Here is a 27,734-nt window from a genome sequence, read left to right on the forward strand (position 1 = left end):
AGGGAAGCCCATTCAACGAACTCTTGATGTCATTTTTTAGCCCTCTTCCTTTGATTGAAATAATGCTATGAACCATAATAAACTATTATATTTATCTCATAGAAAATCACCAGGCCAGTGTCCTTATGAATGTGATCTATAAATTCTAATCACAGTAATCTATAATTATTTGTTTTTGCTTAAAATCTGCAAAATGAATTTTTGAAAGTGTCCAGGTAGGAAATAAAGTTAACTAAAATACTCTAATATTTTTTTAGGGATATACTGATAACAAGCAATCATTTAAAGTAAGAAATAGTTCAAGAGCATGAACTTAAGTTGACCTCAGGCATTAACCTCAGTTAAGATGATACTGTTCACTCTTTCTGCCAAAGATTATTAGTAAATAATAAAGGAGGAAAAGAGAAAAAATTTCGTAAGTTCTTGGGAAATTAGATTCTGTTAATTCAATCCGCATTTAGCAGATGACAGTGTATTTGGTGCTCAGTATCTGCTGAATGAACTTGTGGCTGCTATTAAATTTCCCACTGGATCACTGTTATTAAACTCCAGAAACAGCTGAGTAGAAATCTTCTAAGTCTGGTACTCAGGTCTTCAACTTCTGGGCTCTCTGCAGGTAACAGATGCTTGAAAGATTGATTGATTGGATCCAAGGATGATTTTTTGGATCCCATCTACTAGGGATGTTGTCCTTCGTCTGTGTTTGTCAGGCTTATTTCCCAACTAGACAATTCTGTTGAACTCTGGGTACTAATCTTTCCCTGCTACCCCTTCCATACCTTCTGGAGCTATTTATTGTTATTTACATATTTGTTTCTTTAGTGACTGGCTGGTGTATTTTAGCGAAGTCCATTACCCCCTGAAGTGTTAAACCTCTAATTTGCTCCCTGAGGGGTGCAGACTTGGTTGTGCCCCACTCTCTCTGGGAAGGCAGTGGTTTTGGCAGGGTTGTCTTTGACACCTTCCCTGATCACACACCCCACTGTTAAATTCCACTGATTTCTGGCTGATAGATCTATTGTTTTCAACAGTGCCCTGGGGCATAAATTGCCCTACAGACTAATCCAATCAAATTTGGGCTCTGAAGGAACAGTTTCCCAGGTCAGGGTTTCAGATTTGTTCTGATGCCACCTCAGACTCCTCCCAGCTGTTCCCCTCCCTGCAGTTCTCTCTGGTGAACTAGCCAGCCTACAAGTTTAGCCTGTTTCTCCAATGGATCTAAGAATCTTCTCCGAATTGCCTTTTACTCTACTTCTACTGTTTCTGAGAATGCTGTTAAGCTTGAATTTCTCCAGGATCTGTTGCAAATTAAGTCATTTATTTTGGGAAGACATTAGGAGCTGTTTTACCTGGTTCCCCCGACCAAGGAAAAATATTTGGTCTGTTGTGTCATTTAGCATCTCTGCTGCCTTACTGATTTTCTGTCTAGAAGATCTGTCCATCGATGTCAGTGGGGTGTTAAAGTCTCCTACTATTATTGTATTCCTGTCAATCTCTTCCTTTATGTCTGCTGCTATTTGTTTTATGTATATTTAGGTGCTCCTATATTGGGTACACTTATGTTATCAAGTGTAATATCCTCTTCTTGTATTGCTCCTCTTATCATTATATAATGTCCTTCTCTGTCTTTATGGTTTAAAGACTACTTTGTTTTAAAGTCTACTTTGTCAGATACGAGTATTGCTACCCCTGCTTTCTTATTGTTTCCATTTGCATGAACTATCCTTTTCCATCCCCTCACTTTCAACCTGTGTCTTTTGGCCTAAAGTGAGTCTTGTAGGCAGCATATTGTACTTGTGGGCCGCATATTGTAGGTTCTTGATTTTTTATCCAATCTGCCACTCTATGTCTTTTGATGAGAATTTAGTCCATTGACATTTAAAGTAATTATTGATAGGTATGTACTTATTGCCATTTTAACCCTTTTTTTCCAGTTTTTGTACTTCTTCGTTCATTTCTTTTTTGTTTTCCCTTTTGTGGTTTGATGGATTTCTTTTGTATTATGCTTGAGTTCCTTTCTTTTGGGTTTCTGTGACTCTACTGTACCTTTTTGATGTTTGGTTACCCTGGTTTTCAAGTATGTTAACCCATACCTATATCTACTTGCTTTAAACTGATAGTCATACAAGTTCAAACACATTCTAAAAGATCTTCATTTTTATACTCCCATTCCCTACATTTTGTGATCTTGATGTCCTATTTTACATCCTCATCCTTTTACTGTTAATTGTAGTTTTAATCATTTTTACAATTTTTTGGATTGTTTTTTAATCTATGTACTGACTTACTTAAGTGATCTTCAGTCCTTTTATATCTTTGCCTTTCCTGTTGTGATTTTCCCTTTCCTATAGATACTTGCTTCTTTTCTATCTAGAGAAGACCTTTCAATATTTTTTTAGGTTAGGCTTAGTATTGCTGTATTCTTTTAGTTTTTGCTTGTCTGAGAAATTTTTTATCTCTCCTCCTGGTCTAAATTATAATCTTGCTGGGTAGAGTATCCCAGGGGGCAGGGTTTTCTCTTTCAGGACTTTGAATATATCATGCCACTGCCTTCTGACATGCACAGTTTCTGTGGAGAAATAAGCTGATAGTCTTATGGGGGTTGCCTTGTAACTGACTGCTTTTCTCTATCTGCCTTTAGAATCCTCTCTTTATCTTTTGCCATTTTAATTCCGATATGTCTTGGTGTGGGTCTGTTTGTGTTCATCTTCTTTGGGACCCTCTGTGCTTTCTGTACCTGGATATGTTTCCTTCTTTAGATTTCAGGAATTTTTCAGCCATAATTTTTTCAAATACATTTTCGATCCCCTCCTCTCTTTCTTCTCCTTCTGGAACCAGTATTATGTGTAGGTTGGCATGCCTTATATTATCCCATAGATCTCATATATTGCTTTCACTTTTCTTTTTTCATTTGTCTTTCTGTCTGCTGTTCTGACTGATTTCCATTATTCTGTCTTCCAGATCAGTTGTTCATTCTTCTGTGGCACTTAGTTTGCTATTCATTGCTTGTAGATTGGTTTTTATCTTGGCAATTGACTTGTCTAATTTTGATTGGTTCCTTTTTATAGTTTCGAGATCCTTGTTACAGTGATCTGCCTTTCTGTTGATAATCTTTCTTAATTCCTTTAGCATTTTTATTAACTCCTGTTTGAACTCAGGGTGTAGTAGACCACTGAGGTCTGTTTCATGATTTGTTTTTTCAGGGGATATCTCTTATTCTTTTAATTGGGAACAGTTCCTCTCCTTTTTCATTTTACTTAACTTACTCTGTCTCTGAATTTAGGAGAAACAGCTACTGTGGTCTTGAAGGGGTGCTTTTATGTGAGAATGTCCCTGTATAGACTGTGTGAGTGAGTTCAATATTTTTGGTGTGAGGGCTGGTTTTGGTATGGATGCTAGCCACATCTTTCCTCAGAGTATGCTGGCCATTATCCCCTTGATAGGGGATGGGATTGGTGTTGTGTTGTCCAGAGCCTGCACTCGATTTTGGATGGGGCCTCCTCTTTGCTCTGTGGCTGTCAGAGCCTTGCTGGGGGTGGGGTCTGCTCCCTGATTGTTGGCGTAGAAGCCCTGAGGGTTGGGCTCAGTAAGACTCTGTTGCCCTTAAGTATATGCTCTGTTGCAAAGGAGGTGAGTGCTGAAGCAAGTGAGGCCCATGTAGTCATAGCAGACCTATGTGCCACCATTGAAGGCATCCACAGTTCTTCCCAGAAGCAGCCCAAGGTCTTGTCCGTTTCTCCGTTGTGTTTATCCCAGACCTAGTGCTAGGCTGGTGCTGGGAGCTGGGGTGTTGTGGCTGCAGGAATTGAGGTCATTGTGCTGCTGCCTGGGGCCACTCTCCCAGGACCTGTCCACCCACAATCCAGCTCCAAGCTGGGGTGTGAGGTGGGAAGAACCAGAGCACTCTCACAGGGAAAGGAACCACTGTGTATTCCTCCCCAGGGGCTGTCTGCCAGAGACATGCGATTCTGTGATGCCACGTGGTGCGTATGCCAACAAAGTCCGCTGCCACCGTACCTGTGCCCCACCATGCATGTGCTGATGATGGGCTCCAATGGAAGACTTGTGCTCTGCAATGCAGGTACTGACAATGGGCTCTGAGGTTTGGCCTGGGCCACACCCCAGACTCTCTGGGCTGTCTCTGTGCAGCTAGACTGAGTTCACTCCCAGGGCACGCAAACCCAAGATTCAGTGCCTAGCCACTGCACATACTAGCTGCCCCACCCGGCATGTGCTTCAGGCTGGGAAGTGTGATGAAGTGGCAGCCATCAGCTCTAGTCTCTTTCTGCCCTGATAGCAAGCCAGCACATGCACACAGCTTGGGATCAGAGTCCAGGCCCCTCCAGTCCCTCTATATGTCCTGGTGGAGTTCCTAGCAGTCATGGGGTTCCCAGGGTGAGGGCTTGCCTGTGTGGACCCTCCCTCCTTCACAGATACCTTCCCGGGGCGTCCTGTGTCTTGATGCCTTTTTTTTCCCATCGTACCCAATGACATGGGGATGTTTCTTGCAGCTTTGGTTGTATAAGAGATCTTCTGCCAGTTTCCAGTTGGTTTGCTATGAGAACTGTGCCACATGTAGATGTGTTTTTGAGGGGAAGTGAGCTCCACATCCTCCTACTCTGCCATCTTAATGCACTTATGCAAAATTTCTGATGTGTCTCTGGAGCTGAGAGTGGGGACAGTGGCACTCTTCTCTCAGTGGTACCCCACTTTAGGAGCTAAGATGTAGGCGGAAGGAGGGCAGGAGCCTCAGGTCTTCTCTATTTGCCTCTTCCAGTGCGGAACCAACACCTTACAATCCAAGACGGGCGATTAGGACCAAAATATTTTCAGTGATGTAGCACACAAAGTGTGGAGCCTTCTTTTCAAGAGTGGGGTCTGGGTAGAAAGAAGGGAGCCCCCACCTCCTGACTGCACTTACCTGGAACTTCACTTCAACAACAGGCAGCTGGAGACAGATAAGATATGCAAGCCCTGCCCTTCCTGGGAAGATAGCCCTCTGGCTGGCATCTGTGGGGAAAGTGGACCCTGTGTCCTTGGCTGCACTCTCCTGTAGTAGAGTATCACTGAGCTGGAAGCTGGGGGGCAGGGTGTGGAGAGTCTTGATTCAAATACCCCAGGCTCTCACTGGTTTCTTTTTGGTTGTTTCTTTGTACCCAATTTTAGTAGATTTTCCCGAATAGATGATTTTTCATTTGCTGTATGCCCTTAGGACCATTTCCAGAAACTTTAAATTTTGTTTAAAAAAATAATTTTCTCTGATTTTTGCTGGTGAGTGGGTTTGCAGAGATCCTCATGCTATCATGATGGAAGGCAATCTCTCAGCACCGTCTATTTTATACTCTTGTTTTCCCATTAATCTTTCTTAGTTTTATTTTTTCTTGCTATCCTGGATACATCTTTGTAAGATGCCTCAAATACTTTTCCAAGTAAGTATAAGTGAAATTTAAATATAGCACCATAATAAGACCCACCTCTTATCTGTCAAGATTCTTTTGTATTTTTATAAACAGTAAATAATATGAGCAAAATTTTAATCATTAATTTTACCTGGGGAAAAATCATGAAGTCTTCCTGGGTATAAGAGGAAATAATTTGCCATTCTCGTTTTTTTTTCAATGACTGTTAACAACCGTATCAATGAATATTTACCTCTTGCTCTTCTCTGATGGCTTGCTGTGGTAGAGTTTCTTTCCTTCTTTGTTTTCAGATGTTTTTTCTTGTTTTTTTTCTAGGTAAGAGAATCATATTTAAAATCATTATTTATCAGTATATCAAAGATAGTATGTATGTATGCAGACAGACATAAAACTATCTTAAGACTTCCACTTCTAGGAAGATGAAGTTCTCGTCCTCTTCTTTCCACTAAGTACAACTAATACCCTGGGTATTACATACCAAATAAACACAAGAGGCTCTAAAAGGTGAAAAGAAGAAGGCAGATGATGAGGGACTTCAGGAGCAGAAGAGGAGCATGATGGTGAGTAGTTTCACGTGTTTTCTTTTTGCCTCATGCATCCCAGCCTTAGAGCTGGAGAAGTCAGCAACCCACAAATGCCAAGGAGTGAAGAAACAATGCCTGAAAACTTCCCAAATTTGATGAAAGACAGGAAGGTAAATATCAAAGAAGCTCAGTGAACTCCAAGTAAGATGAAATTTAAAAACCCACAGTAAGTCACATAAACTTTCAAAGTCAAAGAGAGACTTTTGACAGCATTAAGAGAGAAGCAAATTATTACATGCAAGGGAGCCTCAATAAGATCATGATCAGATTTCTCATCAGAAACTTTGGAAGCCAGAACACAGTGCAAAATAGGGAAAAACCCCAAAAAACAGCAGAACTGTCCTTCAAAAATTAGGTAGAAATTAAAGACATTTCCAGATAAACAAAAGCTGAGGGAGTTTGTGACCATTTGACATGCCTTGAAAGAAATGCCCAAGGGATTTCTGCAGGGTGAAATGAAAGGACTCTAGATAGTAAATTGAAGCTGTAGAGAAAAATAAAGGTCTCAGTGAAGTTAAATACATGGGAAATTATACAAGCTAGTAAGTACTATTGTAACAGTAGTTTCAAACTGAATTTTTTGTTGTCTACATGATTTAAGAGAAAAACATTTAAAGAAAAAAAAGCATTTATTAGTATAAAATTAGTATTAGACTACTGTCACCTTGGTCTGTAACTGAACCTTATTTATTACATAATTTAAGAGACTAACACACTTACTTAAAGAATTATTAATTTACGTTTTTGGGCACACAGTATGTAACTACGTAATCTGGTGACATATACAGCTGAAAGCCTGGGAGTGCAGCTGTAAAGGAACAGAGTTTTTGTATGTTTTGAAGTTAAGCTGTATCAAATTAGAGTGTTATAACTTCAGGATATTAAATGTAATCCCCCTGGTGACAACAAAGAAAAGACATATAGAATATACACAAAAGGAAGTAAGAAAGGAATTTAAACATTTCACCACAAAAAATCAACTAAACACAAAAGAAGACAGGAATGCAGGAAATGACGGACAAGAATACTTGTGACAGGAGTCTCTCTTTATCAGTAATTAAACTCTCCAATCAGAAGACAGAGACTGTCAGAATAGATAAAAACACATGATCCAACTATATTCAGTCTATAAAAGACTCACTGAGATCCAAAGACACAAACTGGTTGAAAGTGAAAGGAAGGAAAGAGATATTCTATGCAAATAGTAACCAAAAGAGGGCAGGAGTGGCTCTATTAGACAAAATAGACTTTAAATTTAAAAATGTTACTAGAAACTACTTTAAAAAAGATATGTTAATAAAAGATTCAACACAGCAAGAAGACATAACAATTATAAACATTTACATACCTAATGACAGATCATCAAAATGTATGAAGCAAAAACTGACCGAATTGAAGGGAGAAACAGACAGTTCTACAATATAGTAGGAGACTTCAATACCCCACTTACAATAGGGAGACCAGTCAGACAGAAGATATATAAGGAAAAAGGACAACATAATGAGTCATCAGAACTTAACAGACATATACAGAACACTACCCAACAACAATAGAACACACGTTCTTCTCAAGTGCATATATAGGACATCTTCCAGGACAGAACATATGCTAGACCACCAATTAAGTTTTAATAGATTTTAAAAGATAGATATCATACAAAGTATCTTTTCTTACCACAATGGGATAAAGTTAGAAATAACCTAAGGAAAAATAAAATGTTCAAAAAATTGTGGAAATTATACACGCACTTTTAAACAATGAATCAGAGAAGTCACAAGAGAAACTAGGAAATACTTACAGAGTTGAATGAAAATGAAAACACAACAGAGCAAAATTTATGGGACACAGTGAAAGTAGTGCTAAGGGGGAAATTTATAACTATAAACACATTCAAAAACTAAAGATCTCAAGTCAGTAACCTAACTTTAAACTTAACGAACTAGAAAAAGAAGAAAAAATTAAATCCACAGACAGAAGAGGAAGGAAGTAATAAGGATTAGAGCAGAGATAAATGAAATAGAAAAACTAGAGAAAAATCAATGAAACCAAAAGTTGATTGTTTGAAAAGATCAACAAAATTGATAAACCTTTAGCTAAATGGACAAAGAAAAAAAGTTAAATTACTAAAATCAGAAATGAAAGTAGAGATATTACTACCAATTCTACAGAAACAGAAAGGATTATAAGAGTATTGCAAACAAGTGTATGCCAATAAATTAGATAACCTAGATGAAATGGACAAATGACTAGAAACACAGAACTTACCAAGACTATCTCATGCAGAAATAGAAAATATGAGTAGACCTATATATAACTAGTTGAGGAGATTGAATCAGTAATGAAAATTCTCCCAACCAAAAATAAAGCCCTGGACCTGACAGTTTCTTGGGTGAATTCCACCAAATATTTAAAAAACTAATGCTGATCTTTCTCCAACTTTTCCAAAAAACTGAAGAGTAAGGAACATTTCCTAACTCACTCTGTAAGACCAGCATTACTGTGATACCAAAGCCAGACAAAGACACTACAAGAAAATTATAGACCAATACCCCTTATGAACACTGATGCAAAAATCCTCAACAAAATAATAGCAAACCAAATTCAGCAGCATATTAAAAGGATTTACACCATGACCAAATAGGATTTATATCTGGAATGCAAGGATAGTTTTAACATATGAAAATTGATCGATGTAATACACCAAATCAATAGAATGGAGGAATGGGAAAAAAACACATGACCATCTCAATTAATGCAGAAAAGGCATCTGGACAAAACTCAACACCCTTTCATGATTTAAAAAAACTCAACAAACTAGGCATAGAAGGAAACTACCTCACCATAATAAAAGCCATCTATAAAAAACCTACAGCAAACATCACACTCAATGGTGAAAGACCAAAAAGCACCTCCTCTAAGATCAGGAACAAGGCTAGGGTGTCTGCTTTCACCACTTCCATTCAACATAGTACTGGAAGTTCAAGCCCTAGCAATTAAGCAAGAAGAAGAAATAAAAAGGCATCCAAATTGGAAAGGAAGAAGTAAAATGATCTCTTTTGCAGATGATATATTTAAAAACCCTAGAGTCCACAAAAAACCTGTTTGAACTAATACATTAATTCAGCAAAGTATCAGGATACAAACTCAACACACAAAAACAGTTGCATTTCTATAAACAAATAATGAAAGATAAGGAAATTACAAAAACAATTCCATGTACAAGAACATCAAAAAGAACAGAATAGTTAGGAATTAACCAAGGAGGTGAAAGAATTGTGTAACAGAAACTACAAAACATTGCTTAAAGAAATTAAAGAAGAAATAAATAAATATAAACACATCCCTTGTTCATGGATTAGAAGACTTATTAATATTATTAAAATGCCAATACTGCCCAAAGCAATCTATGGATTCAATGCAATCCCTAGCAAAATCCCAATGATATTTTTTGCAGAAATAGAAAAATTCATTGTAAAATTTATACAGAATCTCAAGGAACTCTGAATGCCAAAATAATCTTGAAAAGGGAGAAGGAAATTAGAGGGTTCACACTTCCTGATTTCAAAACTTACTACATTTCTACAGTAATCAAGACAATGTGGTACTGGTATGAAGACAGACATATAGACTAATGGACAGAATAGAGAGCCCATGAATAAATCTTTGTGACTTTTGACAAGGGTGCTAAAATATTCAACAGGGAAAGAACAGTCTTTCATCAAATGGTGCTGGGAAAACTGGATATCGATTCGCAAAAGAATGAAGTTGGACCCTGACCTAGCACCTTATACAAAAATTAACTCAAAATTGATCAAGGGCCTAAATGTAATACTTAAAACAATAAATATCTTAGGAGAAAACATAGAGCAAAAGCTTCATGACATTGGATTTGTCAATGATATGTTAGATATGACACTAAAGGCACAGGTTTAAAAAAGAAAAATAGACAAACTGAACTTAATGAAAATTTAAAAAATTTTGTGCATCACAAACACTATTCAGAGAGTAAAAAGGCAAAATACAGAATGGGAGAAATATTTGCAAATCACATACCTGATAAGGGATTAATGTCCAGAACTCCTAAAATTCAACAACAAAAAATAAACCAATTCAGAAATGGGCAAAGGACTTGAATAGACATTTCTCCAAAGAAAATATATGAATGGCCAATAGGCATATAAATAGCATATAAATAGATGCTCAATATCACTAACCATTAGGGAAATGCAAATCAAAGCCACAGTGAGATATCACCTCACACCTGTTAGAATGGCCATTATTAAAAAAACACAAACCCAGAAAATAACAAGTGCTGTCAAGCATGTAGAAAAATCAGAGCCTGTGTGCACTGTTGATGGGAATGTAAAATGGTATAGCTGCTGTGAAAAACAGTATGGAGGTTCCTCAAAAAATTAAAAGTAGAATTACCATATGATCCAGCAATTTCATTTTAGGGTATATAACCAAGAGAATGAAAAGCAACGTCTTGAAGAGACATCTGTACAATCATGTACATAGCAGCATTATTCACAATAGCTAAAATGTGAAAGCAACCCTGGTGTCCATTGATGGAAGAATGGATTAGCAAAATGTGGTATAAACGTACAACAGAATATTCAGCCTCATAAAGGAAAGAAATTCTGAAATATGCTACAACGTGGATGAACCTTGAGGACATTATGCTAGATGAAATAAATTACAAAAAGACAAATACTGTATGATTCTACTTATATGAGGTACTTAGTGTAGTCAAAATCATGAAGAAAGAAAGTATACAGTGGTTTCCAAGGGCCAGGGGGGCAGAGAATGCGGAGTTATTAATGGGTATAGAATTTCAGTTTTTGAAGATGACAAGAGTTATGGGATGGTGGTGATGGTTGTACAACAATGTGAATGTACTTAATACCACTGAAGTGTACACTTAAAAATGGCTAAGATGGTAAATGTTATGTGTATTTTTACTACAATAAAAGAATCAAACTCTATGTTTTTGAGGGGGCTACTGGAAAAGAGGGTATCTACCAGACTTAAAGTTGTGAGAATGTGAGGCTGGAATTCCATTTCGCCAGCAAGAGAGGAGAGTTTGAGAATGGAACCAACCCAGAAGAGGCAGAAATGACATTTAAATGGGGAAAAAACTTTGAATCCTAGTGATATCCTTTGAGCCCCTTATTTAAGCCATGGCTAAAGCCAGTCTCGTCCCTAGACTTTTTCCCTTACTAAGCCAACCAATTCCCCTTTTAGCTAAGCCTTTTTTTTTTTTTTTTTTTTTTTTAATTTGCTGTACGTGGGCCTCTCACTGTTGTGGCCTCTCCCGTTGCGGAGCACAGGCTCCGGACACACAGGCTCAGCGGCCATGGCTCATGGGCCCAGCCGCTCCATGGCATGTGGGATCTTCCCGGACCGGGGCACGAACCCATGTTCCCTGCATCGGCAGGCGGACTCTCAACCACTGCGCCACCAGGAGAGCCCAGCTAAGCCATTTTTTTTGAAGAGTTTTTTGTTCCTTGCAATGTATGGAGTCCTGATACATACCTTCAGAACGTGATTTAGTAGGAAGAGAAGAAAATAGTCCCCATGTCAGTAAGTGGAAGCTCCATCTTCAGTTGCTCAGGCCTGGAATTCTGGATACCTCTAGCTCTCCTTTTTACTGTTCAAACTCACACCCAAGCCATCAGCAAATTCTCTAGACTCTGTCAGATATATCTAAAATCTGATCACTTCTCATCCTCTCTACGGCTACCACCTTGGTCCAGCCACCACTTTTTCTTGTCTGGATAACTGCAGTAGCCCCTTAAATGGTCTCCCCTTGTGGTTCATCATTCTACTCTCAAAACAACAGCCAAAGTGACCTTGCTGACACTTAAAGCACATCATGTCATTCCTCTGACCAAAACTCTCCAGACTCACTTAGAGTAAGAAGTGAAGTCCTAAGCCAGGTTTTACATGATTTGTCCCCCTCAACTTCCAACACCTATCTCACTTTATCTCTTACCACTGTTCTCCTTTTTCAGTCTTCTCTACCCAAATTAGCCTCCTTGGTCTTCCTAGAAGATGACAGACATGCTCCTTTCTCATGGCCTTTGCACTTCTAGTTCCTACCCCGGGAATAGATGCCCCTGGACTGTTCCCAAATTTTTACCCTTCCTATTCCATTGATGTTAGATTTGGATATATGACTTGATTTAGCCAGTGGAATGAGAAACAGGGACTTTAAACATACTTTCATGGTTTGGCGTGCCCTCCTGAACTCTTGTGATTTACCATGAGCAGAACGTACCCTAACTGGCTGCTGGTCTTGGGGTGGGGGGAGGAAGAAACAGAATAGATCTGAAACAACCCACAGTCTGGATCCCCTATTAGCCCAGTAGAGCCATAGATGATCCATGAACAGGAAAATAGGTATTTGCTATTATAAGCTACTGAGATTCTGAGAATTTTGTTTTAATGAATAAAATATGAATAGTGTTGAAACTGATACCTAGAAATAGAATGCTGTCCTAATAAAAACCTACATTATGTGGCAATTACTGGCTTTGTGACTGAATAACAACAGGTGGTTATAGGAACCTAGAAAGTTATGTAGAGGTGATACATTTAATAAAACTATCTTCTGTGACAGTGTGAAAGACAGAAAATATACCTAACAGAACTGAGTCATTGGGCAAAGAGATTTTGAGGCAGAAAGTTTTGACTATGAGTTAGTTGTTGCTAGCTTTATTTGATAAGGTGTGCTACAAGAAAGAAATGGGCTCAAAAAATGTGGATAAAAAAACTGAATTGAGAGGGGAAACAGAGAGCCCCAAATTCTAGAATTTGTAGGTTGGCTTCAACATAGCCTTGAGGCAAAGGTCAAATCAAAGTAACGGCTTTTACATCTGTGGTAGACAATCTCTAAGATGACCTCTGATGATCCCCATCTTTTAGTATTCATACCCTTCTGTAATCCTAGGTCACTGGGCTAAACCTAGTGACTGACTTCTACTGAATGGTATATGGCAAAAGTAATGGGATTCTGCTTCTGAGATTAGGCTACCTTCACTGCAGTCTTTTCAGAGACCTTAGATAAAGGAACCCAGATAAGCCACTCCTGGATTCTGGACCCACAGGAACTATGTGATAATAAATGTTTGTTGTTTAAAGCTGCTAAGATTTGGGGTAATTAGTTACTCAGCAATAGAAAATGAATACAACATCTGTCTTGGTCTGTTCACCTGCTATAACAAAATACCTCCAACTGTGTGGCTAATAAATAAGGGACATTTATTTCCCATAGTTCAGGAGGCTGGAAGGTTGAGATGAGGGTGCCAGTATGGTCAGATGAGAGCTTTCTTTTGGGTTGTAGACTGCTTGTTGTATCCTCACAAGGCAGTAGGGATCTCTCTGGAGCCTCTTTTATAAGGCACTAATCCCATTCAGAGGGCTCTGCCCTCATGACATAATCACCTCCCAAAGGCCCCACCTTCTTGTACCATGATATGGGGCATTATAATGTCAACATATGACTTTTGGGGGACAAATATCTAGACAATAGCATTCCACCCCTAATCCCCTCAGATTCATGTCATTCTCACGTGCAAAATTCATTCATCCCATCCCAACAACCCCTAACGTCTTAACTAATTCCAGCATCAACTCTAAACTCCACAAAGTCTTACCTCAATAACATCTAAATCAGATATGGATGAGACTCAAAATATGATTCATCCTGAGGTAAATTTCCTGTCCAGTTGTGAACCCATGAAACCAATCAAGTTATGTGCTTCCAAAATACAACTGTGGGACAGGCATAGGATAAGACATTCCCATTGCAAAAGGGAGAAAAAGGAAAGAAGGATGGGGAATGGGTCCCAAGCAAGCTCAAAACCTAGTAAAGCAGATTCAATGAGATCTTAATGGTCAAGAATAATCCTCTTACCCCAATGCTCTGCCTTCTGGACCCACTAGGGTGGCAATAGCACGCCAACAGCTTGGCAGGGTGCTACTCATGCCTGGCTCTCTGTCTGGACTCTGCCCACACCACAGTGCACAGCTCCAGGCAGCTCACCTCCATGGCCTCTATTGGAAGCCATCTGCCCTGTTAAAACCTAGTGTTAATGGCCCTGATGATCTCTTAGTCACCTTCAGGGCTTTTTAAAATTTGTCTTCATGAAACAAACAGATGGAAAGATATACTGTGTTCTTAGCTTAGAAGAATTAATATTGTTAAAATGTACCCAAGGCAATCTACAGATTCAATGCAATCCCTATCAAAATACCAATGGCATTTTTCACAGAACTAGAACAAATATTTTAAAAATTTGTATGGAAACATGAAAAACCCAATAGCCAAACCAATCTTGAGAAAGAAGAACAGAGCTGGAGGAATCACACTCCCTGACTTCAGACTATACTACAAAGCCACAATCAAAACAGTATGGTACTAGCACAAAAATAAACACAAACATCAATGGAACAGAATAGAGAGCCCAGAAATAAACCCACACACTTATGCTCAATCTATGACAAAGGAGGCAAGAATATACAATGGAGAAAAGAATCTCTTCACCAAATGGGGGTGGGAAAACTACAGCTACATGTAAAACAATGAAATTAGAACATTCACTAATACCATATACAAAAATAAAGTCAAAATGGATTAGAGACCTAAATGTAAGACTGGAAACCATAAAACTCCTAGAGGAAAACATAGGCAGAACACTGACATGAACTGTAGCAGTATTTTTTGGATCTATCTCTTAAAGCAAAGGAAATAAAAGCAAAAATAAACAAATGGGACCTATTTAAACTTAAAATCTTTTGCACAGCAAAGGAAACCATAAACAAAACAAAAAGCCTGCTGAATGGGAGAAAATATTTGCAAATGATATGATTGATAAGGGGTTAACATCCAACATATATAAACCGCTCATATGACTCAACATCAAAAAAACAAACAACCCAGGACTTCCCTGGTGGCCCAGTGGTTAAGACTCTACACTTCTACCACAGGGGGCATGGGTTCGATCCCTGGTCAGGGAACTAAGATCCCACATGCCACACAACCAAAAAAGAAAGAAAGAAAGAAAAAGAACAAGCAAGCAAAAATCCAAACAACCCAATTAAAAAATGGGCAGAAGAACTGAAGAGACATTTTTCCAAAGAGAAAATGCAGATGGCCAACAGGTAAATGAAAAGATGCTCAACACTGCTAATCATTAGGAAAACGCAAATCAAAACCACAATGAGATATCACCTCACACCTGTCAGAATGGCTATCATCAAAAAGAACACGAATAGGGCTTCCCTGGTGGCCCAGTGGTTGAGAGTCCGCCTGCTGATGCAGGGGACATGAGTTCATGCCCCAGTCCGGGAAGATCCCACATGCCGCGGTGCGGCTAGGCCCATGGGCCATGGCCGCTGAGCCTGCGCTGCACAATGGGAGAGGCCACAACAGTGAGAGGCCCGTGTACCGCAAAGAAAAAAAAAAAAAAAAACCACGAATAACAAACGACGGCGAGAACATGGAGAAAATGGAACCCTCATACACTATTGGTGAGAATGTAAATTGGTGGATCCACTATGGAAATCAGTATGGAGGTTTCTCAAAAATAGAACTACCATATGACCCAGCAATTCCTATCCTGGGTATACATCTGAAAAAAACAAGACCCCTCATTTGAAAAGATACATCCATCCCAATGTTCACAGGAGCATTATTTACAATTACCAAGATATGGAAGCAACCTAAGGAAATGTCCGTTAACAGATGAATGGATAAAGATGACGTGTATGTATGTGTGTGTGTGTGTGTGTGTGTGTATGTGTGTATATATATATATATATATATATATATATATATATACACACATACACACACACACACACACACACACACACACACACACACACACACACAATGGAATACTACTCAGCCAAAAAAAAGAATGAAATTTTGCCATTTGCAGCAACATGGATGGACTTGAAGGATATTATGATAAGTGAAATAAGTCAGAAAAACAAATACTGAATGATATCACTTATATGTGAAATCTAAAAAATACAACAAACTAGTGAATATAACAAAAAAGCACACTCACAGATGTAGAGAACTAGTGGTTACCAGGGGGAAGAGGGAAGGGGGGAGGGGCAATACAGGGGTGGGGAATTAAGAGGTACACACTATTATGTATAAAATAAGCTACAAGGATAATTGTACAACATGGGGAATATAACCAATATTTTATAATAACTATAAATGGAGTGTAACATTTAAAAACTGTGGCTCACCCCTTAGGTTCAAACTGGCAGTTTTCCTGCTGGGGTGGCTGATTAGTTCCATGCTTCATACCCACACTCATCTCCTTATCAAATGGTTGGTCCTCCACACACTTAACTGTTCTATTCTGAACACACATTCTCATTCTTTGGATTATGGATGCGCTGAGAATTTTCCAAACTTCAATGTTCTGGGTCCTTTTTGCTTAACAATTCCGTCTTCAGTTCATTTATCTCTTGCATTTAACTGTATGCAGTCAGGAGGAACCAAGCCACTCCTTCAACACTTTGCTTAGATATCTCCTCAGCTAAATATACAATTTTATCACTCACAAGTTCTACCTTGCACAAAACACTAGAACACAAATGCAATTCAGCCAAGTTCTTTACCATTTTATAGCAAAGACTGCTTTTTGTCCATTGTCCAGTAACGTGTTCTTCATTTCTGAGACCTTATCTGTACATGATTACTTATGTATTGTCTAAAAAGATGGACACTTACTCTCCCACTCTCTTCCTTTCTTTCTGAGCTCTCTCCACAATCACCTGCAGAAGTCTCTACATGGCAATATCAGCATATTCTAACATGTACCAATAGAGTACTGTCTTAGCTTGTCTTGGTCACCTCCTAGCACCATCACACTGGAGGTCAGGGTTGGGGCGGGGGCACATTCAGTACTAATACCACCTGAGCTCCCTAATCCTCCTGCTCTGATCTCCTCCTTGGGCACTTCTGATCATCTAACACATCATATATTTTACTTACCAACTAGAGTATAAGTTACAGAGGGAGGGATTTTTGTCTTGTTTTGTTCACTGCTCTATTCCCAAGCACATAGTTGGGGCTCAGTACGTAGTTGTTAAGTGAATGAATGAATGAATGTAGGACTAGCAGTCAGGTGATGTATGTTATGCTACCAACTCTCATTAACAAGCGGTGTGGCTTTTGAAATGTAATTTAGTCTCTCTGGATCTTAACTGTTCTCATCAATAAGCCAGAGTATTAAAAAACCCTATGGTTAGAAAATTCTATGATTTAAGGATATGGTACATAGTAAGAAAATAACAATTATGATACACAATAATTATACAACTGCACACTTTTTTTTTGCCTGATTGTTAGTCATAATAAGGAGAGTACTTATTTGGCATGTCCATATCATAGGCAGAAATTTTCAATCGTACCTGAGAACTTAACTTGAGAAGATCAGTCTGAGAGTCACTGGATTCTGAACTGTCAGAGCCATGGCCACTACAAAAAATAATAAATTATTTTAATTTACAGAATGTTTTGGTGGTATTTTAAGATTTCAACTGTTACTTTTACTTTAGTATCTTATTGGAATGGTAGAAATAGTTCTAATTATAAGAAGAATGTTTACAAAGGTGGTACAGATGTTTAGTAGTTCTAGGCATTATAAGAGTATTAGAAGAATGATGACTGAAATTGATTGGAACACGTCAAATATAAACAAATCTGAGTTCAAAATGATACTCTCTATCTGCAAACAATACAGGGGCACTAACTCAAAGTCTGAAAATTTATAAATAAAGGGGAAGAATCAAACATTTGTTCTGCTTTTCCTATAGGAACTGCACTAAAATTAGCACCTTCCTTCTTCCAATAACATTCCCTTGGCATTAAATTTTGCACTTATTATTCACTAACTTAGATTATTTATATGGCATCTCTATAAGTGTGTCAGTTCTCTGTGGGTAATGACAGCATTAAAAAGACAATTTGAATATGTCTTTCATATACAGTACATAGTGGGTGCTCAATTAATATCATCTAAATAAATGAATAAACGAAGTCTTGATGAGGTCTGGCTAAAGTAATGTGCACGGGAAAAATTTTCCTCCACCTATAGCCAGGATTTTCAGTACAGACTGAAAACTATATCCTCATGTTATTATAAAGAGCATAGTATCAGTAGAACAGCACAGCAAATTACATTACTACCACCATCCTGACTTACCTAGACTCTAGATCCAATGTAATTTCTTTCGGAGAAGTATCTGAATCATCAAGGACTTCTTCCAAGTTTATATGTTTTTCCATTTCTTCTAATTCTTTCAGGCACTGATAATACTAGGGGAAAATGATAGATGAGTTAATTATAAAATAACTATTTCCTAATTAAACTGAATATTTATAGATACCTGGAACATCAAGTACAAAAAACACTAACACTGTTAGGATATTAAAAGGAACAAACTACTGTAGGCCCATAGACAGGTTATGTTATCTGAGAGACTGGAGTCTGATGTATCATCAAATGGACTTTACTTACCTTGGTTCGGTCTGGATCACAGTAGTTCAAGAGAGAATCACAGAAATGATACCCCATCGACTCCAAGTCTTTTGTGTTGAAATGAGTGCCTCTTTTATTACCTAAAACATCAATAAGTTTAGCCACCCTTGAAGGTGACTTAAACATATTTTCTTAGCAGGTGGGCCTAAGTTGCCCAACAAAGTGTAAACAAAACATCTGATATGATTCCATATTCTGTCCTTTGGATTTTCTACACTGGGACAGGTCATTTAACAGCTTATTGCTTTTCCTTGTTCCTTCTCCACCACCTGGACCAAAGGTGACTTAATACAGATTAGTCTGTGTTGCAAAGCAGAAGAAAATTCAGTAAGAAAGTTATAGAATACTTGGTTACCAGTTATAAGCACCCTAGTTATCACTTAGAGGAAAACCTGGGTAAATATTTTAATGTTTTCATCATCATTAATAGTGTTATAAGAATTTCAAGGTGCTTTAAAAACTAGCCAGAAGTTACAAGTGTGGATTTCCAGCACTTTCCTTTGAGTTGATACATTTTCTAATGTGACAATTTCCTTAATATGGGGCATTCTAAGGATAATGTTAAATGTGACTAAAAGCTTTCTTAAATGGAACTAGGGCACACTTTCTAGTTCAAGGAACCAATTAAAATACAAATTGACAAAAAACAAAAACAAAGCCCAGTCTAAGTTTGCCTTAAAAATGGCAAATCTACTAAAGATATTTCTATCCTGATATTTTAATTATGAGCATTGCTTTTTCTTGAAATCATTAGAGTCATCTGTAGGAACCCCTTCTAAAACAAAAACCAAAACCCCAAACAAGCAATTAAAGATTAGTTCATGAAACAACCAATTAGGTATTCTATGTATGTGCTAAAACTTCCTTTTCTAAACAAAGGAAAATGATGATAGAGATATATAGTGGGAGTCTGTTTATTCATCCTATCTATAGAATTGATTAGATATCAGTATGTATCTAAGCAGGAAGAAAGTGCTCATGATCCAGTTGCCTACACTATTAATCTTACATTAAAAACGTCTCTTTGGTTTAAAGCTCTGACAGTCATAAATGAGGACACTTGATCTTACCCAGAGTAGATCCACAAAAAGTGGCCTCCATGGTAAAGCTGTTCCTGATTCCCATTTTCCACATTACCACCCTTCCTATTCCCTCTTTGCTCTTCTGAATATTAAACTTGCAAGCTGAGAATGAAAACTGAAAAGACGCAAATAAAAATGAGACCCATTGCTTTTCTAATCACAATGTCTTTCATAGGAAGTAAGGTTGGAAATGAAAAAGTAGTTGTGCAAAAGCAATAATTCTCTCTAAAGCTTCGGGAGCTTTTATATCCTGACCAATGAAAATAACTCATTTTAAGGATGACATATTTACATTTCTGAGAATTATAGACTTAAATTCTGAAATAAATTTTATTTTTTATCTATATATAACATATGCATTCAAAACCAGCTGATGAATTCTTGATAGTGTTGACTTTAGAAGGCTATAGGAAGGAGCCTAAACATGTTTAGGAATGAAGATCAGTGTTGTAGATTTTCAGAATCGAATAAAGATGCTTTATCATCACATGAAAGATAATTTGAAAGTCGCCCTCAAGGACTGTTATAACATCAGTATCTACAATGAGTTTTTGTCATTTAATTACAATTAAAAAAATTTACTTTGTGTTCCATTCTGTGAATTTTAACACATGTATAGGTTTGTGTAAACACTACCACAAATCAGGATATAGGACAATTCCATCACCTCTTAAAAACTCCCTTGTGCCATCCCTTTGCAGTCACAAGTATTTCACTTATTTTGGAGTGATGGTAAATGATATTCTTTTAAATTTTGGTTTCCAGTTGTTCACTGTGAGTATATAGAACTGCACTTGATTTTTGTGGGTCGACCTTGTATCCTATGACACTGCTAAACTCAGTTCTAGGAGTTTTTGTGGATTGCATGGGTTTTCTATGAACACAATCACGCCTGCCTTTCCAATCTGTCTGCCTTTTATTTCTTTTTCTTCCCTTATTGTACTTGTTAGAACCTCCAGTATAAGGCTGAGTTGAAGGGGTAAAAGTGGATATCCTTGCCTTGTTCCTGACTTCAGGAGGAAGACAATCAGTCTTTTATCATTAAGTATGGTGGTAGGATATTGGGCATTTTTTTTCATATCTCAAATTACTGGTCATTAAACATTTCACACAGTTGCTTTCTTATGGTCAATTTTATAAACCAATCAGAATAACTAAATAAAAAAGCAGTTTACTGACTAAAATTATCCATTTTGCTGTCTTGCATGGGCAACATGTAGTAAAGGAAAAGTCAAAATATTAAAGGCGCTTACTTTATCTGGACAATTTTTGCTCAGCCTAAGTGGAAAGATTCGTTGCTGTAAGTATAATGCTTTACATCTGTCACTATCATCACAGCCATACATGAAGATGTTCTCTTTCTTACTATGGCCATGAAGGTCACAATACAAAATAACCTCTCGTTTCTCCATCAATCTACGAAGAAGAAAAAGAACAAGTTACTACATTTTACCTCTGCATTTTTCTTCTATGGCTGTAATTATGGATTAACAAGTCTAATATCCAAATAAACAGAATTTCTTATATCCTAGTTTTGTTTCTTTTCTTACCTCTTATGATTATTAACATAATTTTTTAAACACCTACAATAAGTTCCTATTAATTGTATATAAAATATGAATGTTTTAGCCTTCCAGTATAAGGACAAAATTTTTACCTTACTCCCAAGACTTTCTCCAAGAGGATCTCTCTGCTTTTTTGATTGTTTTTTTTGTTGTACACAGAAAACAGCTCACTCTTATCTTTGCCTTTTAGCTCTCAAATAGATTCTTTCTGACTGAAGTATCTTCTTTCTTCATCTTTGTAAATGCAAATACTACCCCTTATCCCTCAACACCAACCTCACGTCTCACTTCCTCTCTGACTAGTCAAGCCCACAGACTTTTCTTTTTTGAACTCCTGTAGCACTTAATGTTGGTACCATTTACTTGGCACTTGCCTAGGTAAGTTTTCATATTTTTGATATTTAATCAAATATTTAATCAAATATGGATAGGGAATGCTTCAAAACATCTAAAACAGTGCTATGCACACAAGTACCAAAATATGTGTTTAAAATTGAGTGCCTGACGACTTAGTGCTGAAGCCAATTAATATTTAACTTTTGAGTAATGTGGTGAGTAAATATCATTTTGAGAAAAATAGTACCGAAGTTTGAATTGATTGTTCTTCTGGTAAATTTCTAATAAATAATTTAAAGAAATCATTTCTCAAGAGCACAATTCTCAGCCTGCATAATTTAGGCATTCAATGAATATTAAAGTAATAAAAAATAAGTCCCCCAAACTGGTTGATGAAAATAACTACTAGAGAAGCTTTCAAAAGGTGAAAAAGTGGCGGTGTTAAGGTGGTAGGATTACCGACATTTTTGCCTTTATTTTCAGATCATATTTCCAAACTTCATATAGCATTATTATATTACTTTAATAACTAAAATTACATATACTGTTATATCTGGAAGAATAAATGCCAAATGTTAATAATTTATAGTAACATGAAATGTAATACTTTTATAACAAAATATTAAATCCTAAAATCTAAATATTCAAAGTGTAGCTTCTATCCAAAACAATACTTCTTTAAACTATAGTGAAATCCCAAGCTGAAGTCTGTTACATGTATTAATTTATTGGCCTTTTTCATTTGATGACCAGTAAATTCTAACTGATAACATAAAATTGACATAAAGTCACCAAATGATCATTACAAGTTTTTAGGAAAAGGACTAGATTATAAAGTAAGACTATCAAGTTAGCTCCTTAAATAAGATATGCTGTACATTTTTAAACCATTTCCCCAGTTTTAATGAACATTTGGTTTCTTAAGTGAGTCAGAAGAAACCTCTAAGTAATTAAATCCCAAGGAAATGTTACTACTTTTGAAGTCAAACAGCATAATAGGGTCTCTCATCTTAACACTAATTTAAATCACTTTAGAAACAGTTGGGATTTCTTTCTTAGCCACAGTTAAGATATTCTAAGTACCTTACACTAAGTATCCTATTTTTAAATCGACTCTCTATTATTCTCAAATACTTTAAATATACTTAGTTTTAGACATACTTACAGCCTCTCACCTTTTTAGACATACTTACAGCCTCTCACCTTTCCACATGTATGTGACTGACTTTTATTCCATTTATCTGCCTATGATTAATTAATTGCATTAAAGTAGTTCTCTTTCTTGGAAGTCTTTCTGAAACTTATTGAATAGATTCCTGCCTTAACCTTCTTATGAGGCAATTTAAGAAGAACAAAGACATATAAAATATCTTCCACAGAGACAAGCCAAAGGGCCTTGGCCTGTAATCCATCTTGTGTTGGGCCAGGCACCCTTAATGTCAAAGAGCATTAAGTAGACATTATAAATACTCTAATTGGCATCCCATCAGCTCCCTTTCTATTAAAAAATAAACTTTAAATTTTGGAATAACTTTAGATTTACACAAAACTGGCAAAATAGTAGAGAGAGTTTCCATATATCTACCCCTCATCCAGCTTCCCCTAATGTTAACATATTACATAACCATGGCACATTGTCAAAAACTAAGGAACCAACGTTGGTACATTACTATTAAACTCCCAACCTTATTTGGATTTCACTAGTTTTCCCGATAATGTCCTTTTTCTGTCCCAGAATCCAATCTAGGATACCACACTGCATTTACTCAGCTCTCTTCATTGTGTGCCATCCCCAGGAAAATAAGTTATGGGTTACTCTTTATGACTTAAATATTTACCAAATAATTTCAGAGAATCCTGAAGTCCACATTTGTGAGGGGTATAAAACAAGAGTTTTTACTCATTTTTGTGGGGATAAGCACTTCACTCCCCATGTGTCTATAAAAATAAAAGGATTAACATGAAAGGTGAGGCTGAACTAAGTAACTAGAGCCATGCTGGGTGCTCCTGAAGCCTGCCAGCTCCTCTGAGGGACTGGAGGTATCTTTGAGGTCCTCCTCCTTGAAACAGGGCTCTTATGCTTTTACTAGGGGCCCTGATGACAGAGCTGGATGAGGATATAAACACTCTCTATAATAGTACTTATTATTGTAACATTTGAACAATCCTAAATAGTTTACGAAGAGTTATTACATCTATATCTAATTCATTAACTTCTTTTTTTACATTTGCGGAAACACTGAATACATTTAGAGCTTCCAACGTTCCAGTAATATTGGGCACTTTATTCTGGGCACTTTAGTAGTAATATTCTCATTTAATCCTCTTGTCCGTGAGGTAAGCATTATTATTCCCACTTTATAGATGAGAAAACTGAGGTTTGGGTTTGTTTTTAAATTGCTCAATATCACACAGTTAGCAAATGATATAGCAGGGATTCCAATCTGATATGTTTTCACTCTAGTCTCCACATTCTTAACCAAAAAGGTTAAGAGGATTTGGGTGTTCTTTGACTCCAATAAATCTTTCTACTCTAGCAATGCCTATTCCTGATTGTTATTACTTGAATCTATTAAAGAATTCACCCAGTAATTCAACAAAGCTTTAAATACTACATGCATTTTACTGTTCTGATTCTTTAGAAAATTTAAAGCTGTTCATTTTTTCCAGGGGCAAATAAGACTATTCATGAAAGTTTAAATAAGTATGTAACCTATCATCAAAAGACTCATTACAGAGCAATGTATGGTCAACATACTGTCAGAAGGCTCTGTAGATGTAATTAATTTTCACATATAAGGGATTCAAGGATCCCAAAATAAACATCAGTGCTACCATTAACTTTAGGAAGAAACCAAGTTTTAGGATAGGCAAATGTAACTATACATTTTCACTAAGCCATTAAAATGTTCTAGAGTCTATTTCATTACTTAAAAGAAAGCTAGTGAATGTAGTGGCATAATGCCAGAAAGGTACAGAAGCAGAGTTGGGAAGAATGAGGAAAAAAATTAAGTAGCTATAGTTAAACTATCTGAAGAAAATCTAGAGTAAAATGAGTGGGATTGTGGGAGCAAAATTCTTACTACCAAGTTTACTAAATAAGCATAGGGTAATTTGATGCTTATTTTACCTACGGATCATGTTCCGGGTATACCAAACAGAAGGAAATGACTCCTTCAGGAGAGATGTATAGTTAAGGTTTAAATCCCATCCAGCTAAGGAACACCAATAATTTCCCACAATCACACCATCTGGATTCAGCGTGAGTACCACCTTGAAGATGAAAGTGTCCCGGAGCAACTGTGTATCACTTGAGTCTCCTAAAATATAATCTAGGAAGCCCTTCATGATCCAAGAGCTGTGGTTTCTCCTGGATGTACCCTTGCAGTCAAAATCATGGCCTTTCACTTTCCTGACTGACTGTTCTTCAAGGGGGTAGTAATCGTTAAAACATACACCATGGTCCTAGTAATTGTGTGGTACGAGACACGTATTTTACAAAGCTTTGACTGTACTGGGTCATTATTGATGCTAGAAAGGTATTCTTGCAGGTTTGTGTAAGTGTGTGGATAGCAGTGAGCAAAGTAGCAGGTATCTTTATTGTGTGGAAATTGAAATGCCCATGTAAGAGAAATAATGGCACCCGTCTTGCCCCTGGTTGCTTCTATAATACTTCATTTGGTCTCCTATTCTCTGCCAGCCAATATTATGAGCGTTGGCCTCGTTTTCAGAATAAAACAGTGGGTGCATACCCCGATTATAAAGACTAGCAGGCTTGGTGAAATGGATAATAGTGAATCTGTAGACTATTCCTGCTTGGGTATTAGTGACTTGGAAGTAGTACCACTGGGTGTGTTTATTTGTGAACAGGTCAGGGCACACAGTCATCTGGTATTCATATTCTGCCCTAAGACACAAAAAAAGGAAGGGGAAAAAAAGCACATAAAAATGACATTCAAGTTTAAATTAAATAATAAAAGTAATAATAAATATACAAATAATAAACTACCTGTTCACAGAAAGCTTTTTATTTGGGAAACAACATTTATTTAGGAAATGTCCAATAAGCAAGTAATTGCAAAAAATCAAAGTTTTGAAGCTTTCTCTTTTATTGGATGCAAAACTGCTTCTATGTGAATTCTAAAGTCTTTTTACTCCTTTGTATTCGAGAGAGCACATTAAAAAATGGGCATTTGACAAAAATTATATGTCAACCCAGTTATGTTTCCTATAAAAGAAGTGACTAAAGAGTTCTTAAGTTTTTAAGAATTCAAGCCCAATGTTTCTTTTTTTACTTCAGACGTATATTTCTGTTTTATATTAGATTCTAGCTCTAGGAATCTGAAATACCTATCACTAAGAAAGGTTAAAAACCTATATAAATTACTATGAGCATATGGATTATAAAACTGTAAACTCTGAGAGGACAGGAACTGTATTTCATAACTGTTTGTGCATCCCCCATACCTAATCACTGAAGATACTTAAAGGCAAAAATAATTTCCTGAGTATATTACTTATATATCTAACAATTTTACCTGGTTAGTTGTGACGTTTTTTACCAAGTACTTCCTATTCTATCAGCATTATGCACTTATTCTGTGTGTATATGTGTTTGTGTGTGTAGTTATAAACAGTGAACTAGGAAATGAATGTTGTAAAACCTTCAGAGCCATTGAATCTAGGTGATGGGTATATGATAGTTAATGTAGAATTGTATTATGCTCTGTACTTAAGTGTATGTTTAAAAGTTTTCATAAAAAATTTTTTTTAAAAATATCCTTGGATTGCAGGCATGTTCCCAGGCACGTTTTACAGAACACTCATCTGAAGAACTACTCCATTAAACAGTCTGAGAAGCGGTGTGTGTGACAATTCATACTGGCATACTGAAAATGTACATTACAGAAACCTGTTTAACTTTAATTCATAGTTCTCAAAATTGTTTGAATCCAGAACCTTCCGTATCTACCCCCTTAAAATAATCTCTAAGTAGCATCTATACTTCAAGGAATTATAGTTCAGTAATGGATACTAAAACTAATGTATCTAATACAGGAAATAATAAATAGTTGATAGTCTACCTCCTCAAATAAAAATAATCAAAACCTACACTTTGACTACCGTCTGTAGATTACCACTCTCAAACCTTGCTTCAAACATCAAAGTATCATCACAGTTATTCACAGGCTGCTTCAAGAGTGTTCGGTTGCCCCCAACTTGGGAATACACAAAACAAGGCTCTTTGTAGGCTGATGAGAAACCATAAAGATATCAAGCCATAGCTAAAGTATATAGGCTATTCTGCATAGAGTTTGGAACTACAGTATAACTGAAGTGTCACTAAGGATTATACATTTTAACATAATTTGACACTAGCATATAGGTTTATGTTGAAATAAGTAAGTAAGTATTTAGACTAGAAAAGCAATGCCTGAAATAAATTCATGTATTTCTCACAGTAAAAATACTTACTCTACTTCTGGTTATAATGAAGTAATTGGTCCTGAAGTCATCTTTTCACTGCAAATAACTATAAAACTGGACAAAAAATATGAATTAACTGTTTTCATGCATTTGGACAACACAAATACCAGAACTACATATGGTTCTTGAAAGAAGGTAAATACATGAAATAAGCCCATGTTTAATTCTTGTTTTCTTCCTGGGGGTACTTTTTACCTCTTAGGAAGATGGCACTTAAGGATAGCACAACAGTCATGTTGAGCTGAGGAGGGGAGACTGTTGCCTGGGGCTGCTGAAACTGGTACCCTGGGTACCAGAGAGAAGAACGCTACGTAGAGGGAGGGCTTCAATAGTCTACATGGTGGTTCCCCAGTCTTGGCTGAAGGCTTGGCTCTACAAGCATAGGATAAGACTAGGGAAGGTAGGACAGAGTGCTACTGTGGGACTGAGATACCAGAGGATAAACATTCTAGGATATATTGAAATTCAACCTATCCAGAATACAAGGACTTCACTGAGCACCTCAGGCATTCAATCGTGACTCTAGAAAGGTTGTGTATTAGGCATAAGAACCACATTCAGGAGTAAGGGCCATGACCTAGGACTACGGACAAAATGAAAACAGACCTGCTTTTATAAAAAAATAAACCAATTCCAAAGGAAGCAAAATGATTTACCAGCAATTTAGCTACCTACCAGAAAAAAATTC

General features: G+C 37.0%; 2 protein-coding genes across 4 annotated transcripts in view; one reads left to right on the forward strand and one right to left on the reverse strand.

Annotated features, from left to right (window-relative positions):
* CYREN (cell cycle regulator of NHEJ) overlaps window positions 1-26,663 on the forward strand; it is a 92,398-nt gene extending 65,735 nt beyond the window's left edge. The window contains exons 3-5 of one of the 3 annotated variants that reach the window (XR_004351375.1): window positions 3,943-4,081; window positions 5,871-5,980; window positions 26,353-26,663. Coding sequence is in view for 1 of the 3 variants with exons in the window: in XM_032642617.1 (XP_032498508.1) it covers window positions 3,943-4,081; window positions 5,871-5,905 (174 nt within the window). In the remaining 2 variants the exon portion in view is untranslated. Of the gene's footprint in view, window positions 1-3,942; window positions 4,082-5,870; window positions 7,258-10,458; window positions 11,280-26,352 lie in introns of those variants that run through there. The other 2 variants (XR_004351376.1, XM_032642617.1) reach the window with 2 other exon arrangements.
* The window catches only part of AGBL3 (ATP/GTP binding protein like 3), a 105,101-nt gene that overhangs the window by 21,576 nt on the left and 55,791 nt on the right, over window positions 1-27,734 (reverse strand). Inside the window, 11 exon segments of the mRNA XM_032642618.1 lie at window positions 2,615-2,625; window positions 5,653-5,731; window positions 17,447-17,513; window positions 18,241-18,353; window positions 18,556-18,656; window positions 19,647-19,773; window positions 20,912-21,074; window positions 24,690-24,921; window positions 24,924-25,189; window positions 25,191-25,466; window positions 26,673-26,811. Coding sequence (XP_032498509.1) covers window positions 2,615-2,625; window positions 5,653-5,731; window positions 17,447-17,513; window positions 18,241-18,353; window positions 18,556-18,656; window positions 19,647-19,773; window positions 20,912-21,074; window positions 24,690-24,921; window positions 24,924-25,189; window positions 25,191-25,466; window positions 26,673-26,811 — 1,574 coding nt within the window.

The sequence above is a fragment of the Phocoena sinus genome, chromosome 9 (assembly GCF_008692025.1).
Source record: "Phocoena sinus isolate mPhoSin1 chromosome 9, mPhoSin1.pri, whole genome shotgun sequence".
NCBI classification, from domain to species: Eukaryota; Metazoa; Chordata; class Mammalia; order Artiodactyla; family Phocoenidae; genus Phocoena; species Phocoena sinus.